This window comes from Dasypus novemcinctus, chromosome 1 (genome assembly GCF_030445035.2).
Source record: "Dasypus novemcinctus isolate mDasNov1 chromosome 1, mDasNov1.1.hap2, whole genome shotgun sequence".
NCBI lineage: Eukaryota > Metazoa > Chordata > Mammalia > Cingulata > Dasypodidae > Dasypus > Dasypus novemcinctus.
This window is the reverse complement of record NC_080673.1, coordinates 94,668,926-94,686,469: the sequence shown is the minus strand read 5'-3', so window position 1 is coordinate 94,686,469 and position 17,544 is coordinate 94,668,926. Positions and strand designations below refer to the sequence as shown.

The window sequence follows — 17,544 nt, the reverse complement described above, 5'->3', positions numbered from 1 at the left end:
CCTTGGAATTTAATAAATAAATCCCTTATATAAGAGCCAACCCATTTCTAGTATTTTGCATCTGCAGTCCTTTCGCACACTGAAACACTACCCAAAACAATCTATAGATTCAACACAATGGTAGTCAAAATTCAATCAACCTTTTTTTTTCTTTTCCAAAGATGGAAAAGCCAATCAAATTCATATGCAATGGCAAGGAGCTCCGAATAGTCAAAACAATCATAAGAAAAGAACAAACTTGGGGGACTCACACATCCTCATTTCAAAACTTACTACAAAGCTATACAGTATGGCATAAGAATAGACATTTGAATCAATGGAGTCGAATTATTCAGAAGTTAATCCATACAACTATGGCAAAATGATTTTCAACAAGGTCACCAAATCCATTCAGTGAGGAATGAATAGAATGAAATTAGACCCCTAACTCATATCACATATACAAATTAACTCAATATGGACTATAGCAATTTGAAGCTTTTGTGGACCTCAGAAAATCTTGTTTTTAAAGCTAATCTATTCCTGGGCTTGTGGACCTGTTTTAGGTGGGATCTTTTGAATAAATTACTTCAGTTAAGGGCCTTTGAGTGCATGGTCCAGGATTAGTCTTAATCCTCTTTCTGGAGTCCTTTATAAACAAAGGAATAAAAAGCTACAGACACAGGAAAAAGCTGCATATACAGAGAGGAACCCAGAAGCTAAGAGAGGAGGCCCTAGGAGCCAGAAGCTGAAGTCAGTGGAACACAGAAGCTGAGAGGAAGCCACTGAAACCAGAAGGTAAAGGAAATGAGGTCTGCAGAAGAGGGGAGAGATGAGTGGATGCTGCCTTGGGCTTGATTGCCCACAGATTTGGCTTGGGGAGAAAGGCTCTCCTGATAATACCTTGATTTGGACACTTTCATGGCCCCAGAACTCTAAGCTTTTAACCTAGTAAATCCCCATTCTAAAAGCCAACCTATTTCTGGCTGAATTTGGTGGCCACCCCAATGCTTGATGTGAGTGTGGAGCTGAGAACATGGCTGCTGGGCAAGCCCTTGGGAAGGGTGGGATTGCCATTCTGTCAGGCATCAAGCAGAAGAAACCATGGTTCTATAGATGATTCTAAGACTTTGAAATCTAATTAACTATGTCCTGTAGGTTTTCAGAGCTGTTTGAGACCGTAACCTCTGTTTTCCTTCCAATTTCTTCCTATGGTAATGGGAATACTTATTTTATGACTGTCCCTTCTTCGTATATTGGAAGCATATAACTTGTATTTTAAGTTTCACAGGTCCACAGCCAAAGGGGAATTTTAGCCCCATGACAGACAATATGCCTGTAACTGATTTTGATGGGATTTTGTACTTACTACTGTTACTGAAATGATTTAAGACTTTTTGAAATATTGAGATGGAATGAATGTATTTTGCATATGAGAAGATTGTGGTTTTGGGGGTCCAAAGAGTGAAATATGGTAGTTTGAAACTTTTGTGGACCTCAGAAAATCCTGTTTTTAAAGCTAATCCACTCCTGGGCTTGTAGACCTATTTTAGGTGGGATCTTTTGATTAAATATACTTCAGTTAAAGACCTTTGATTGCATGGTCCAGGATGAGTCTTAATCCTCTTACTGGAGTCCTTTATAAACAAAGGAATAAAAAGCTGCAGAGACAGAAAGGAACCCAGAAGCTGAGAGAAAAGCTACTTTAGCCAGAAGCTAAAAAAGCAACGAGGTTCAGAGGAGGGGAGACAGCCCTAATCCCTTACAGCTGCAGGTAAGGGAGGAAGGATCTCCAGAGCAGAGGGGGGAGATGAGCAGATGCTGCCAGGTGCCTGATCTCCCACAGCTGCAGTTTGAGAAGAAAGGGTCTCCTGATGCTGCCTTAATTTGGACACTTTTACAGCCTCAGAACTAAAAGCATTTAACCTAATAAATCCCCATTGTAAAGCCAATCCCTTTTCTGTTATGTTGGTTTGGCAATATTTAGCAAACTGAAACAGAGATCAACAACCTAAATATAAGGCTGAAGCAATGGAACTCTTAGAAGAAAAGTTAGGGAAGACATTTTCAGTACTTTGTATTTGGCAGTGGATTTTTAGATATGACTCCAAAAGTATGAAGAACAAAAGATAAAATAGATAAATTGGATTTCATCAAAATTAAAGGCTTTCATGCATCAAAGGACATTATCAAGAAAATGAACAGACCTACAAAATCGAGAAAATAGTTGCAAATTATGTATCTGAAAAGTGTTTAATATCCAGAATATAGAAAGAACTGCTACAATTCAAGAACAAAGAGACAAACAACCCAATTAAAATAAGTGACAGACAATCCAATTAAAATAAGGTAAAAAAATTGGAATAGATAATTCTCCAAAGAAGATATACAAATGGTAAGCACAGGAAAAGATGCTCACAATCATTAGTCATCAGGGAAATGCAAATCAAAACTACAATGAGATACCACTTCATATCCACTAGGAATGCTATAAAAATAATAATGCAAGTGTTGGGAGATGATGTAGAGAAATTGGAACTGTTGTACATTGCTGGTAGGTATAAGATGGTCCTAACTGCTATGAAAAACAGTTTGGAAGTTCCTCAAAAAAGATCATGTATAGACTTACCATATGACCCAGCAATTCCACTCCTAGGTATACATACCTTAATGAATTGAAAACAAGGTTTCAAACAGATACTTGTACACCAGTGCTCATAGCAGCATTATTCACAATAGCCAAAATGTTGAAGCAACTCGAGCTTCCTTCAGTGGTTGAATACGTAAATAAAATGTGGTATATATTTACACGATTGAATACTATTTAGCCTGAAAACAGAAAAATTCTGCTATATGCTATTGCATTTTATGAACCTTGAAAACATGCTAAGTGAAAAAAACCAGACATAAAAGGACAAATACTGTATGATTCTACTTAGATGAAATATCTAGTATAAGTTAATTAATAGAGACAGAAAGATTAGAGGTTACTAGAAATTGGAAAAGAGGGTAGTGGGAGTTATTGCTTCATAGTTAGTTTCTTTTTTGGACAATGAAAAAGTTTTGTTTATGGTATTGGTGATAGCAACACAACATTTTAAATGTTACTTATGCCATTAAGCTAATATAAATATAATATAAATATATGAATATAATATAAATTTAAAAATTTTGTACTACTACAATAAAAATAAATTAGGAAAAAAGTAGAAATATGAGTCATAATAGATAGGTGGGACTGATTTAAAAGGTCTACTATAAGATTAATTGGAATCTCAATTGATAAAAAAGAATGGGGCAGAAACAATATTTGAAAAGATCAATGTTGATAACATTCCATATCCTATAAAAGATATCAATATATAGATTCAAGCAACTTAGCTAACACTGAGTAAGAAAAACAAAAATAAAGCTATATTAATTGTAGCTGAACTTGTGGAAGCCAAAGAAAGAACAAACCTTAAAAGCAGCAAGAATAAGAAGATAACTTTGTCATTAAAGAGCTATCAATAAGAGTGATGGCAGACTGTAACAAAGCTTGGAACCTAGAACCCAATGGAATAAAGCTCTTTAAAGTAATATAAGAAACCTCATAATTAATGGTATAATACTCAATGCTGTCTCTTCAAGTCAGGACTAAGAAGTATATCTACCGTCATCAATTATGTTCAACATTGTCTAGCACTGACAGTGCAATATGGCCAGAAAAAAAAGAGTTATAGAGGTTTTTTTTTTCAAGAATAAAACTTTTTTACAGATGACTTTACTGTGTACATAAAAAATCCAAATGAATCTACAAATTAAAACATGGATTTAGGCAGTTCACTATATAAAAGGTCAATATTCAATAATTAATTGAATTTATATACCCTAACATTGAAAACAATGGAAAAATGCAAACTTTAAATACCATTTACAGTTACTTTGAAAAAACCCTATACTCCATAATAAATCTAACAGAGGATATACAGGACCTCTATGAAGAAAACTAGAAAACATTGCTAAGAGAAATAATTTAAAATCTGAAATAGATGGTGAGGTGTGCCTTGTTTATGGGAAAAAATATTATTAAAATATCAACTCCCCAAATTATAGTTTCAATATAATAAAAATTGGTAGCTTTGTATCATATATGTATGTGTTTATTTTTTTGAAATTGGCAAGCTGATTCTAAAATTTACATAAAAATGCAAAGGACCTAGTATAGCGAAAGCAATATTTAATAGGAACAAGATTGGAGTTCTTATACTACTAGATATCAAGACTTATTGTTTATTGTAATACCATAATAATTAAGACAAGGTGGTATTGGCCCAAAGATAGATTAGACTAATTGCAGAGAAGAGAATAGGGAGTTGAGAAATGGATGCCTTAGCAGGTCACCGGACTTAACAAAAGTAATGATAGATCATTGGTGGCTATGGGTAGGGTGATCTTTTCAGTAAATAGCATGAAATTATTGGATGTCCATATGGATAAAAATTTAACATTTAGCCTTACCTCATACATCAAAATCAATTCTAGGTGCATTGTAGATTTAAACATGAAAGGTAAAACAAAACTTCTAGAAGAGAGCAGACGGGAATATCTTCATGGGAATATCTTCATGATGTGGAGGTAGTAAAAAATGTCTTAAATGGCACAAGAAAAGCAGTGTTCATAAAGAAAGAAGATAAAATTCATTTAAAATAAGAGCTTTTGTTGAAAAGAAGCTGCCATTAGAATAGTAAAAAGGCAAGCCACTCAATGAGAGAAGATATTTGCAATACATGTATTTAATTAAAAATTCATGTCCAAAATTTAAAAATAAACCTATAAAGTAGCTTTTAAAAAAATGTCAGACTGCCCATTAGAAAAATGGGCAAATGACATTAATTGAAGAGAACAGAAGAGAATATCCACATGCTCAATAAATATGAAAATGTTTTCAACAAAATTAATCTTCAGGGAAATGAAATTAAAACCAAAACAAAATACCACTACACACTTAACAAAATAGCTAAATTTAATAAAACAAAATACGAAGTTTTAGGGAGAATATTGAACAAATAGGATTGTTACTGTATTTTGGTGGGCATGGAAAATTGGTACAGAAACTTTGGGAAAGTGGCAGTATTTCCTAATTTATCCTGTGATCAAGCAGTTCTACTACTAGGTTTATATGTAACAAAAATGCTTATACATGTACACCAAAAGACAGGTATAGGAATGTTCTTTAGACTTTACTCCAAAATCACAAATATCAAAAGACAAAATAGATAAATGGGACATCATTAAAATTAAAACCTTTTGTGCATGAAAGCACTTCATCGTGAAAGTAAGTGGACAGCCTATGGAATGGGAGAAAATATTTGGAAACCACATAGTTAATAAGATTTACTATCCAGACTATAAGAGAAAATTCTACAACATAATAACAGAAAGACAATCAAATGGGCAAAAGATTGAAGTAGACATTTCTCCAATAAGATATACAAATGTCCAAAAAGTACATGAAAATGTGCTCAACATCATTATCAGGGGAATGTAAATCAAAATCACAAGATACCATTTCACACACACTAGAATGGTTACCATTTAAAAAATGGAAAATTACAAGTATTGGAGAACATGTGGAGAAATAGGAACACTCATTCATTGTTGTAACTAGTAAAGCCACTGTGGAAGATAGTTTTTCAGTTCCTCAGAATTTTAAGTATAGAATGACCATATGACTCTGCAGTTTCACTTCTGGTTACCCAAAAAATGGAAAGTAAGAACTTGAACATACATTTGCCCACCAATGTTCATAGCATTATTCGCAGTTGCCAAAAGATGGCAGCAACCCGTGTTCATCAACTGACAAATGGTTAAACAAAATGTGATATATTTACACAATGGGCCATTATTAAGCCATAAAATGGAATGAATTTCTGGCAGCTGCAACAACATGGAAGACATCTTATTGAGTGAACACAGACACACACAAAAGGATAAATATTGTATGACCTTATTGATTTAAAATAATTAAAATAATCAAAATCATCTAATCAGGAACTAAAATATAGCTTACCATGGGCCAGGTGGAGGTAGGGAATGGGGAGTTAATTTTAAATTGTACAGAATTTCTATTTGTGATGATGGGAAAGTTTTGGTAATGGATGGTGGTGATTGTAGCACAACATTGCCAACATAATTAACAGTACTAAATTATATATTTAAATGTGGTGAAAGAGGAAATGTTAGGTTGTATGTATGTTACTAGGATAAAAAATTTTTTTAAATCCATAGTACTACAACACAGTATACCCTAAAATAAACTATGGACTAAAGTTAATAGTACAATAAATATTATTCCATCATTTGCAACACATGTACCACACTAATGTGTGGTGTTAATAGGGTGAAATTTGGGAAATCTGTACTTTATGCATGATTTTTCTTTAAAATACAGTTTGTCTTAAAAAACAGTTAAAACTAATTGGTGGTGGTGAAATTCAAAATAGTGGTTTCTTTTGGGTAGTTGTGACTCAGGAACCATAATGGAGGCTTCTGGAATGTTGACTATATTCTATTTTTTTATTTTGATAGAGGCTGTACAACTATGTAAATTTCATGTAAATATTAAATTAGACACTTATTTGTGTGATTTCTTCAAATCAAAGGTTAAAAAAGAATGTGGTAGATCATATATTACTAATATGGAAAGAACTTTTAGTGAAAATATTCAAGGTTGCAAGCTAGTGGATATCATGTATTTCTCTTTATATAAATTAAAATGAAATATATGCTTATTTTTTTTTTCTTGAACATACAAACAACTGTTAACTTTGTTTATCTCTGAGAATAGGTCAGGATTGGGTTTGGAGGTTTTTCTTTTTCATTTTAACTCCATTCAATTTGAATTTTCCAACCATTTTAGAAAGGTTTTTTGTGTTTTTTTTTAATATTTTAAGATCATTAGGGGTTGGTTCTACAGCATGCTCATGGGTCAATTTTGTTTTCATTATTATACATTGACAAAGATTATACAAAATTGCCATTGTTATGAATATTAAGAAATATTAAAATTAAAGTATCTTGAAAATTTTTTCTATTCTAGATTTCAAACTCAAAGTGTTTTTGAAATCATATATTTAATCCTTATACAGTTATGAAAGTATTAACCCCAGATTCAAGAGTTGTCATAATTTGTATATTGTGGCATGAATGATAAAAACTTATCAACTCCTCACCAAAGAAAATATGTGAATGGTAAATAAGCTATGATAAGATGGTAAACATCATTAGTCAGGGAAATAAAATTAAAACCATAATGAGGTACTACTGCTCACACATTAGAATGGCTAAAATAAGAAAAGACTGACAATATCTAGTGCTGGTAAAATTGTGAGTAAATGAAATTTCACGCATTGCTAGAATGTAAAATAGTATAACCAGCATGGAAAATAGTTCGGCAGTTTCTTAATAATTTAATTATCCTCTTACCTTACAACTTAGCAACTTGACTCCTAGGTATCTCCTTATAAGAAATGAAATACATTTACACACAAAGAGTTGTACATAATATAGCAGCATTATTCAAAATAGCCAAAGGCTGGAAATGTCCATCAACTGGTAAATGGATAAAAAAAATATGGCTTATCCACATAATGGACTCATCAATAAAGAGGAACAAGCTATTGATAAATACAACTACATCGAGGAACTTGAAAAACATAGTAAATGGAAAAAGATACATATTGTATGATGCTATTTATATGAAATCCTTGAAAAAGCGGAATTAGGGAGTTGGAAAGCTCAGTGGTTGCCTGTGACTTGACATTGGAGCAGAAATTTACAGCAAATGGGCACAAGGGCAGATAGAATTGTTTTAAAATTGGATTGTCATTGTGCTGACCCACCTGTATAAATTTACTAAAACTCATTGAATTGTACACTTAAAATGGGTGTGTTTTATGGCGTGTAAAGTATAACACAATATAGCTATTATAAACAAAAAACATAATCGTGTGTTTTGTTCTTATCCTGCTCAGGTAATTATCTGCAAGAAACTTTCTGAAAAGCTGGTAGAATTACCACTACTGGCTTCTTGGTACCAGAGGATTCAGAAAGTGCCAAGAGTAAAAACAGCAGCTTCTAAGTGCAGGATCCATTTTCTTCATTTATCTGACTTGCTGACCCCCATGAATGAGCAGCATCCAAATATAAGTGAGGTCCCAGGTGTAGAGGAGAAAAATGATCCTTCATTTATAGGAGGACCAAGACCAACTATGACCAAGTTAATGGTAATTAAGTTGTTTTATAAAGTTGTCTTTGAAAATTTTCATGTGTTAACATTGGAGTGTAGTCTACCTCAACTTGTAATCATTTGTTGACATTTTGTTATCAATTTTATTTGTAGCTATCAGTTTTTATGATGTTTGCATTTATGTGAAGTAGTAAATTGAACATTTAAATATTATTTACCATTGGAACCAAATGAATCACAAAATATTCTTTAAAAAATTATTTTTCTTAAAGCTTTTAATTTTTTTCCTCTTTTTAAAGTCATTTACCAAGGTTGTACCTTACCTGATCAAGTGTATTGTTTTCGTCTGATGTTTTTCTAGTGCAGTTTTGGCTTCAGTCCATGGTTTATATAAATTCAGGATTGTGGAATTCTTCAAATTTTGTTTTTATGTTATTCTTTATTATATGAGTTCATATGTTATATATTGAGAACACATATGACTTGTTTTTCCCTCTCTTGGCCCTAGTTTGTTTCTAATACTATTAAGTGAGAAGTCCCCCTACCATATGAAACAATCTGCACAAACGTTTTACTTTGGAACTAATTAAAGATTTATTTGAGTCAAGGAGCACTCATGAAGTGATTTGAGCTACTAATTTGAGTTTCATTAGTAAAATATTAATTATTTTTCCCTATTTAGGTTGGGTGGAATTTATTTTCTATAGTTGACAGAAAGTTCGTTGATTTGGAAAAGCACAATTAGATTTCCGTAGTTACTCCAGCTCCTTGCCTCTTCAGCTAAGCTCAGTTAGATATTCATAATGTAAAAGCATCATATTCTAGTTGATTTTAGAAGATAGCAAGGCATTGTCTTGAATTTGGTCTGCCTTGAGAGATAACTACACTGTTCAGGGATCTCCAGTTCACCACCTGTTTTTAAATAAATAATTGCTAGGAGAGTCATTTGCTTCATATTAAAATTCTACTGACCAAAAATATATGTTTTTAATTCATACTTATCCAGGGCCTTTGAAGAAAAATCGGTAATTCTGTTATTTCCATGTGTTCTGTTTCATATAAAGGAAAAAGCAAAAAATGACATTAGGAAAGAAATTTGCATTTTATACATCAAAATAGTTATAAACAAAGAGAGATACACAAAAATTAAATTCAGAAAAAGTTAATAATTATAAATATAAATCCATTTGTAATAGTATGAAAAATGTAATAGAAATCCTATTATATTTAACTTCAAGGGATGTCTTAGTTCTGTTCTCTGAGAAGCAGACTCCAAGATGAAATGAAACATGCAAAAGGTTTATTGATAAAACCCCTATAATTGGAAATGGGGAGGGAACCAGAAGAGGTTGGGAGAGCGTTCAGACCATGATGCATGTTTGAACCCTATGGGTGAAAGAGTAAAGGAAGGAAGCTTGGATAAGAAAAGATACAGACAGCTGTACAATTCTAAGAAAGTTTTGCCAAAGCCGATGGGAAGTCCTTGAGCCCAACTCATCTATCAAAGGCATTCCATATTTGTCAAGAGTAGGTCTGGCTTAGTGTCCTTGCACTCTCAGTTATTGACAGGTGCAGCCCATGGGAAGTATGGCCTCAACCTGAATATGGTAGTAGAGTTCAGAGCCTAGCAACTGGGGCCATTGGTCAAGGAAGCCTCTAGTGGCTGAAGATCAGGGAGATGAACCTTCTTAGCAGCCACAATCCATCCTTTGTGTCACCAGATCTATACTTCTCCACACAGGTGTTGAGAAAAGCATTTCCATGTTCTGTGGAAAATGGAGAGAAAGCCAAAGGAGGCTGCGAGAGCCATCAGACCCCAGTGCAATCCTAACCCTTGTGGAGAAGAGAGGAAAGGAAGGAAAGTTGGATAGGAAAAGTTTAAAATTGCAGTATAGTTCCAAGAGAGTTTGACAAAGTCAATGAAGAGAGCTAAAGCCAAAGCTGTCCATTAAAGGAGTCATGTGTGTCCCAGCAACAGGCATGATATAAAAATGGTGATGGATTTCAAAAGGCAAGAGCTGAGGCTGAAGGGCAGTTATGCTTCCCTAACTCCCAGATCTGAGAGGAACAGTTCAATGGAGTCCACTGGAAATTTTTAAAAAATATTAAAGTCCATCACTGTAGTGAAAGTGTAGTGGTACTAGGGACCAGGTATCTTGTGACCTTATCCCAGCTTAGTAGCTAAGCTAATTTTGTGACCTTGAATAAGCTGTTTACCAAAGGATCTCAATTTCTCCATCTATAAAATTAGGGAAGTGTCTTAGGCATTCTGTAAGATTCTTTTCTGACAGTAAATCTTATGAATTTTTTAAAAAGATTTATTTATTTATTTATTTCTCTCCCCTCCCCTCCCCTCCCCTCCCACCCTGGTTGTCTTTTCTCTGTGTATATTTGCTGCGTCTTCTTTGTCCGCCTCTGTTGCTGTCAGCAGCACGGGAATCTGTGTTTCTTTTTGTTGCATCATCTTGTTGTGTCAGCTCTTCGTGTGTGCGGCACCATTCCTGGGCAGGCTGCACTCTCTTCGCACTGGGTGGCTCTCCTTATGGGGCACACTCCTTGCGCGTGGGGTTCCCCTAAGTGGGGGACACCCCTGTGTGGCACGGCACTCCTTGCGTGCATAAGCACTGCACATGGGCCAGCTGCACACGGGTCAAGGAGGCCCAGGGTTTGAACTGCAGACCTCCCATGTGGTAGACGGACGCCCTAACCACTGGGCCAAGTCCACCGCCTTATGATTATATTTGATAGATGGCTGTGACATTACATCTATGGATTTTTCAAAAAAGGTTCAAATGTAAAATAAGTTAAGTTTTCAATTTTTACTTTAATTCTAACTTGATAGACCATATTAGATCCAGTGAATTTTCTTTCTTAGCCAGGGCATTGTTTCTGTTACTTTCTAGTAAAATTCTCTATTGATATGTACTTTGAAAGAAAAAAACATTTCAAATTAATATTATATGAATTTATTTTATTCCCACTGTAACTTTTCATTTTTATATAATCACATGTGAGAACATATGAAATTAATGCAAAGCAGAAGTATGAAATAGTAAAGATTTTCTTCAGAATACTCACAGCTCACCTTTTTTTCCTTCTGTTTTCTTTGGTACAACCTTGCCTAAAAATCTCCCTTGTTTGCTAGAAGATTTTTATTCAGTCAGTCAAAAAAATACCTGTCTATTAAACACCAGGTGTTGCTCTGAATGCTGGATATATGAAGATCGAATTGGACAGTACCTCTGCCCTAACAGTCTTTACACTCTTGCAGGAGAGACAAAGAAAAAAGACTCAAATAAACATGTAACACATTAGATAGTGATAAATGCTATTAAAAAAAAATAATGTGGGATAAGAAGTGGGGGATTGAGGAATTTTGTAGATATGGTGGTCAAGAAGACCTGTCTGAAGAGATGATGACATTGAGCTTGAATGAACTGAAGACAATGAACTTGAATAAATTGAAGATTTGGAGGAATAGTCTTCTAGGCAGAAGGTCAAGCTAGTAAAAAGACCTTTTGCAGATCTATAAAGACAGAAGATAGATTAGTGGTTGTCTAAAGCAAGTAGATATGGTGGAGAATAAAGTGTGACTGCTAATGGGTGTTGGGTTTCTTTTGGAGTATTGAAAATGTTCTAAAAATAGATAGAGGTGATGGTTGTTCAACTCTATGAATATACTAGAAACTAAATTGTACACTTTTGAAAGGGCAAATTTTATGGTTTGTAAATTTTGTATCAGTAAAGCTGTATTTAAAATACTGGCCCACAGATAGGAATGAGTTTGGTGAAATGAGGAGTAGCAAGAAAGTCAATATGGCTAGAATACAGTAAGGGAAAGTGGAGAGGGGTGATGTCAGAGAGAAATGTGATATGTTTAGCTTTTTGGGAACCAGTGACTGCTGTTGATCTCTAGACCTATAATTATAGCTCTGGACCCAAGAAAAGGATCTTGAACTATTTCCTTTGGGACCTGAGTTCAGCCAGTTTTCATAATGTAAAGTAATCAGATGAACTGACTGATACAGAAAGGTTAATGATGGATTCTCAGAGGTTTTTCTTTTGAGTAGAATATTCCTCGAGATAAAATATACCAGAACTATGGATATTTATCCTTTGAGCTGTGGACTCAGAATGTTATTGGAAGGGATCTGTGGTATGCCATGCCACTATCTATAAATCAAACAAATGTACAAATTTTAACATGGGGAGCAAGCCTGAGAAATCATGAGTATATTAAAAAGGAGCCCTCATTCTTTAAAATGTTAGAAACTATTTACTTAAACCAGAGGGATCCTTTTCTAGAAACTTTGCTCAGATTGTAAAAGACTGGTATGATAATGTTTTGGGGTGTCTGTTGAAGTGGGGGCTGTTGGTGCTATAACTCCTGGGCTGTGGCAATTTTTATATATGTAAAGCCAGTCTTTGAAAAACACAGTTTTTGATGATCTCTGTTTGAATTGCTTTTGAAAAAATTTTTATCCTCAGGTGACTTTCCTCATTGCTACCCAATATGTTTCTGGGTAGCTTTTTATTTCTGTGTTTTCTCATTAAGTTAAAAAAAAAAAACGCCCTGCTTGTTATTATTACCATGTAAAAATATAGGATGGTAATTGTGCTGTAGACAAAAAACAAGATAATTGTGGGATGTTTTTTTGTTTAAGGAGGCACCAAGAATTCAACCCAGGGCCTCATATGTGGGAAGGAGGCACTCAAACACTGAGCAGCATCCTCTCCCCAATTGAGTTTTTTATGTCACTAAGTATTTGGGGGGATACTTAAAGACTGTTACTATTTGTACTATTTTTTGCTGGTATAAACAGTAGAAATTTATTTTTCTAATACATAATAGAATTTTATTAATACATTGATTTGGAAAGGGCCTGTTTCCTTCTCTAGGAGAATGGCATTGAAGTGATGTTTTCTCCGCATCCTTGCCCTACCTGGACTGTTGATTGGAATAATCTTCCTGCAGCAGTGAGCCCAAAAGAGGGTGAGTTATTTTTTTTTTTTCTTTGTTTTATTCACCATTTTGATATTCTCTTCAGATTTGTCTTCCAATTCTCAAAATTCTCTCTTTGACTTTATGTAATATTTCTGTTTAAGCTATCTACCGAGTTTTCATTTTATTAAGAAAAATTTCTTATATGCACATCACTCAGATTTACTGTTTCCAAAATGTGTCCACATTTGCTTCATCTATCCTTATTTTTTCCTTTGCTGAAGTATTTTAAAACAAATCCCAGACAATATGTCATATACTTCAAAACACATCTGAAAAATATTGACATCTTCTTTCATAATCACAATACTATTATTACACCTAATAAAAATTAGCAAAAATTTCTTGAGCATGTAATATCTAGTCCATGATCAATTTTCCCTAATTTTTTTTTTAAGTTTGGCAAAGTATCTCTTTACTGTTAGGTTTTTAAATGATTACGTATTTTTTATTTTTAGAAATTACACTTGGTTTGTACATTTTTGAGAATATCCCTTACCTTGGTCATGTTTGTTTCCTCTTTTGTAACTAAAAGGAAGGAGATTTATAGAAGATTTTTGTAATAACCGTTGGGAGAGACAATGGTTTGGACTAGCGTGTTAGTGGAGGAAATGAAAAGTGATTAGATTCTGTATGTATTTTAACAGCAGCATCCACAAGATTTCCTAATAGATTGATTCTCTGTGGGGTTTGATAGAAAGAGGTCAAGGATTACTTCATGTTTTTTGGCTGAGCAACTGGGAGAATAGAATTACTGTTACCTGAGATGGGGAAGACTGGATAGAGCAGGTTTGAAACAGAAGATGTTTTCAGTTTGGTGCACGTTGAATTAAAGTTAGTTATCCAAGTAGATATATTTAATAAACAGTTGGATATGGGGTCTAAAGTTCAGGAGAGAGTTTGAGATGGAAGCAATATGCATTTGGGGATTTTTAGCATTTACATATAGGTGATATTCAGTTGCTGAGAGAAGATTCTTCCTGAGAGAAAACTAAACATTTAACCCAAGGTACTCCAAAATTAAGAGATCATTGAGAAGTGAGGAAGTATTAAAAGAGACCAATTTTATTAAGGCAGGCATAATCAACTATAACAAATGCTGCTGAAGGATTTAGAAATCCTCCATAAATCAAAATCTTTTCATAAAATGAGAATCAAGAATCAACCATTGGATTTTGCAACTTGGTGATCATTTACGACCTTGAAAAGTGCAATTTGGAGGATTGTGGGAAGATGGCAATGGACTAACTGGAGAAAGAGCCAAAAGCTGTTTGAGTGATGTGCTTTGCGGTTAGCAAACCAGGATAGTACTATCCGGCTCCCAGGATCATGAGCAACAGAGAGATGAAGAAGGCAAAACAACATACATGAGTTAACAAGTCCCCGTGGCAGCCAGGAAAGGCTCTCCTCCCCCTCTTCCAAGATACTAAGCTGGGGTAAAACACCTAGGAGGAGAGGAGAGGAGAATGGACATCTTCCTCCCTGTCAGTGGTTTCAAAGGAAAAGGGAGGGAAGGTCAGGGTACTTTGCTTCATTGAATTCAGCCAGCAGAGCCTGCTCTGAATCTCCAATCTGGAGATTCAACACAGGAAAGCCAAGACTGAAACATCTCCGTGGAAAGGTGCAGTGACTAGCTGGCAGGTCTGGAAATTGCACAGACAAAAACTGTTCTCTGCGCTCTCTGTATCCAACCCCTGCGAAAAAATCTGCACCCCACTAGTGAGTCCTTGGCCCGATTTTAAAAACTTAAGCTGGGCAGTTTTAAAGACCAAGAATAAGTTGAACCAAATATCAAATAAGAGCTGTGAAAAAAAAAAAAAGATAGGCAAGAGAGAGAAATTAGCCACCAGAGTAAATCACCAACATATTCAGATGCCTAGACAGCACCAAAAAATTACAAGCCATACTAGGAAACAAGAAGAGATGGCCAGCCCAGCGAAAAGAACAAACCAAATATCCTGAAGAGATACAGGATTTAATGCAATTAGTGATAATCACACAACTCTCCTAAACCACTTAAAAGAATTTAAAGAAAATATGACTAAAGAAATAAAGGATATTAAAAAGACACTGAGAGAGCATAAAGAACAATTTGAAAACCTGCAAAGAAAGGTAACAGACCTTATGGGAATGAAAGACACAATGGATGAGATTAAAAATATGTTAGAGGCTCATAGGAGCAAATTTTAATTGCTTGACGGCAGAATTAGTGATTTCAAAGCCAGAGCATCTGAACTGGAAAAGACAGGACAACAGAAAGAGAAGAGAATGGAAAAAATGGAACAGTCTCAGGGAATTGAATGACAATGCAAATGCACAAACTTTCACATTGTTGGTGTCCCAGAAGAAGAGAATGGAAAAGGTGCAGAAAGAATGTTTGGGGAAATAATGAACGAAAACTTCCCAACCCTTATGAAGGACATAAATATCATTATCCAAGAAGGATACACCCCATACAGAATAAATTCAAATAGACCTACCCTGAGAAAACTACTATTCAGACTGACAGATATCAGAGATAAAGAAAGGATTCTGAAAGCAGCAAGAGAAAAGCAAAGCATCACATACAAGGGAAACTTGAAAAGATTAAGTGCAGACCTTTCATTAGAAACCATGGAGGAAAGAAGGAAGTGGTATGGTGTATTTTACCAGTATTTAAGGGTTTTCTGAAAGAGAAAAACTGCCAGCCAAGAATTCTTTGTCTAGCAAATGACCCGACCCGCGGGACAGTCGAACCAGGCCCTGAAAGAGGGAGTGGGAATTGGGAGGACAAGAGACGAGAAGAATGGAGACAAGACAGGATTCTGATCAAGTCTCGTTTATTGAGGGTTGAGCATCAGACTTTATACTGAGGGTAGAATACGTGGCAGGGTATGATTGGCGTGCAAGGCAAGTTTCCATAAAAGGCGATGAAAAGTTGCTAGGCTGCCTGTCATAGGTTGTACGTCTTCGTGCCAATTGTGGCCCTAGAGTAGTACTGCGCAGGCGCGACGTTTTTTTTGCCCGGGAAATTATAGCAGAAGAAGAACAAGGAAGAGGAAGAAAACAAAGGAAGGTCGCCTTGTTGACAGGCGCAGTCTCTTTGTTAATAAGGCGGGTGGTTTTGCCTCGCGCATGCTCGCCGAGACCCCCTGTGATCCATTACCATAGCTTCCCACAGCAAAGCTGTCCTTCAAAAATGAACATCAATTCAAAGTCTTTACAAACAAAAACTGATAGAATATGTTACCAAAAGACCAGATTTGCAAGATACTAAAGGTGATGCTACAGCCTGAAAGGAAAAAACAAGGGTGAGAGATTTAGAGAAGAGTTTAGAAATGAAGATTATTAGGAAGGGTTAACTAAAGGATAAGAAGACTGACAATAGCATGATATGACAACAGAGAGCCAAAGGACAAAATGGCTGAAGTAAGTAAGGTCTTTACAGTAATAACAGTGAATGTTAATGGATTGAACTCCCCAATCAAAAGACATAGACTGATAGAATGGATGAAAAAAATATGAGCCATCTACAAGAGACCCACCTCAGATATAAGGACACAACCAGGTTAAAAGTGAAAGTTTGGAAGAGGATATTACATGCAAATAGTAACCCAAAAAAAGCTGGAATAGACCAGATAAATGTAAAATAACAACATGGTATATGAACAACAATTACTCAGTGCAACTGGCAAATTGTTCATGTGATCAGTATTCTATAATGATTTTCTACAAAATAAACACTTGCTTTTTATTGAGGAGGACTGGAGAAGAGATGTATTTTTGGATACTTCATTTTTCTTGAACTCTTTCTTATTAATATTTTTTAATTAAAATAGTCTGGATCAATAATGATTTAGTATGACTACTGTTGAACAAGATTTTGAGTTTTTCTGCCTCAGAAAATTATGAGTTAGCAAATTGCTATGTGCTGCAATTCATTCCAGTAAGATGTAAAAAATTCCCAAACAGGAATTTGATTTTCTGGAAAGAATTATGGCCTAATTGGAAATGAAATAAATCAATAATTTACTTCATTCTTAAAGATTATTATGTCCAATAGTTAGAGCAGTAATATAAAACTTAGGATGATGTTAAATTATTATATTTGAATTATTTATATTTATAAAGGTTTGTTACTATGCTATTTTTATAATTGATTATATTAAATCTAACCTAGCCTTGCACTGTCTTTTTAAAATTTGTATTTCTTTCAATCTTTTTCTATTTATTTTACAATTTTACAAAAAAGGACTTTTTAACAGCTTTTAAAAAAAGCCATTGATTATATATTTTGGATAGATCATATGGTGTGTGAATATATCTCAACATAACTGCTTAATAAACAAATAAA

At 34.6% G+C, this 17,544-nt stretch overlaps 1 protein-coding gene across 5 annotated transcripts in view; it reads left to right on the top strand.

The window, feature by feature from the left end:
- Positions 1–17,544, top strand: part of GSTCD (glutathione S-transferase C-terminal domain containing) — a 172,571-nt gene that overhangs the window by 33,581 nt on the left and 121,446 nt on the right. For 4 of the 5 annotated variants that reach the window (XM_004476216.5, XM_004476215.3, XM_004476217.3 and 1 more), the window contains 2 exons: positions 7,995–8,246; positions 13,109–13,202. In XM_004476216.5, coding sequence (XP_004476273.1) covers positions 7,995–8,246; positions 13,109–13,202 — 346 coding nt within the window. The remainder of the gene's footprint in view (positions 1–7,994; positions 8,247–13,108; positions 13,203–17,544) is intronic. The other variant, XM_012518678.4, reaches the window with a different exon arrangement.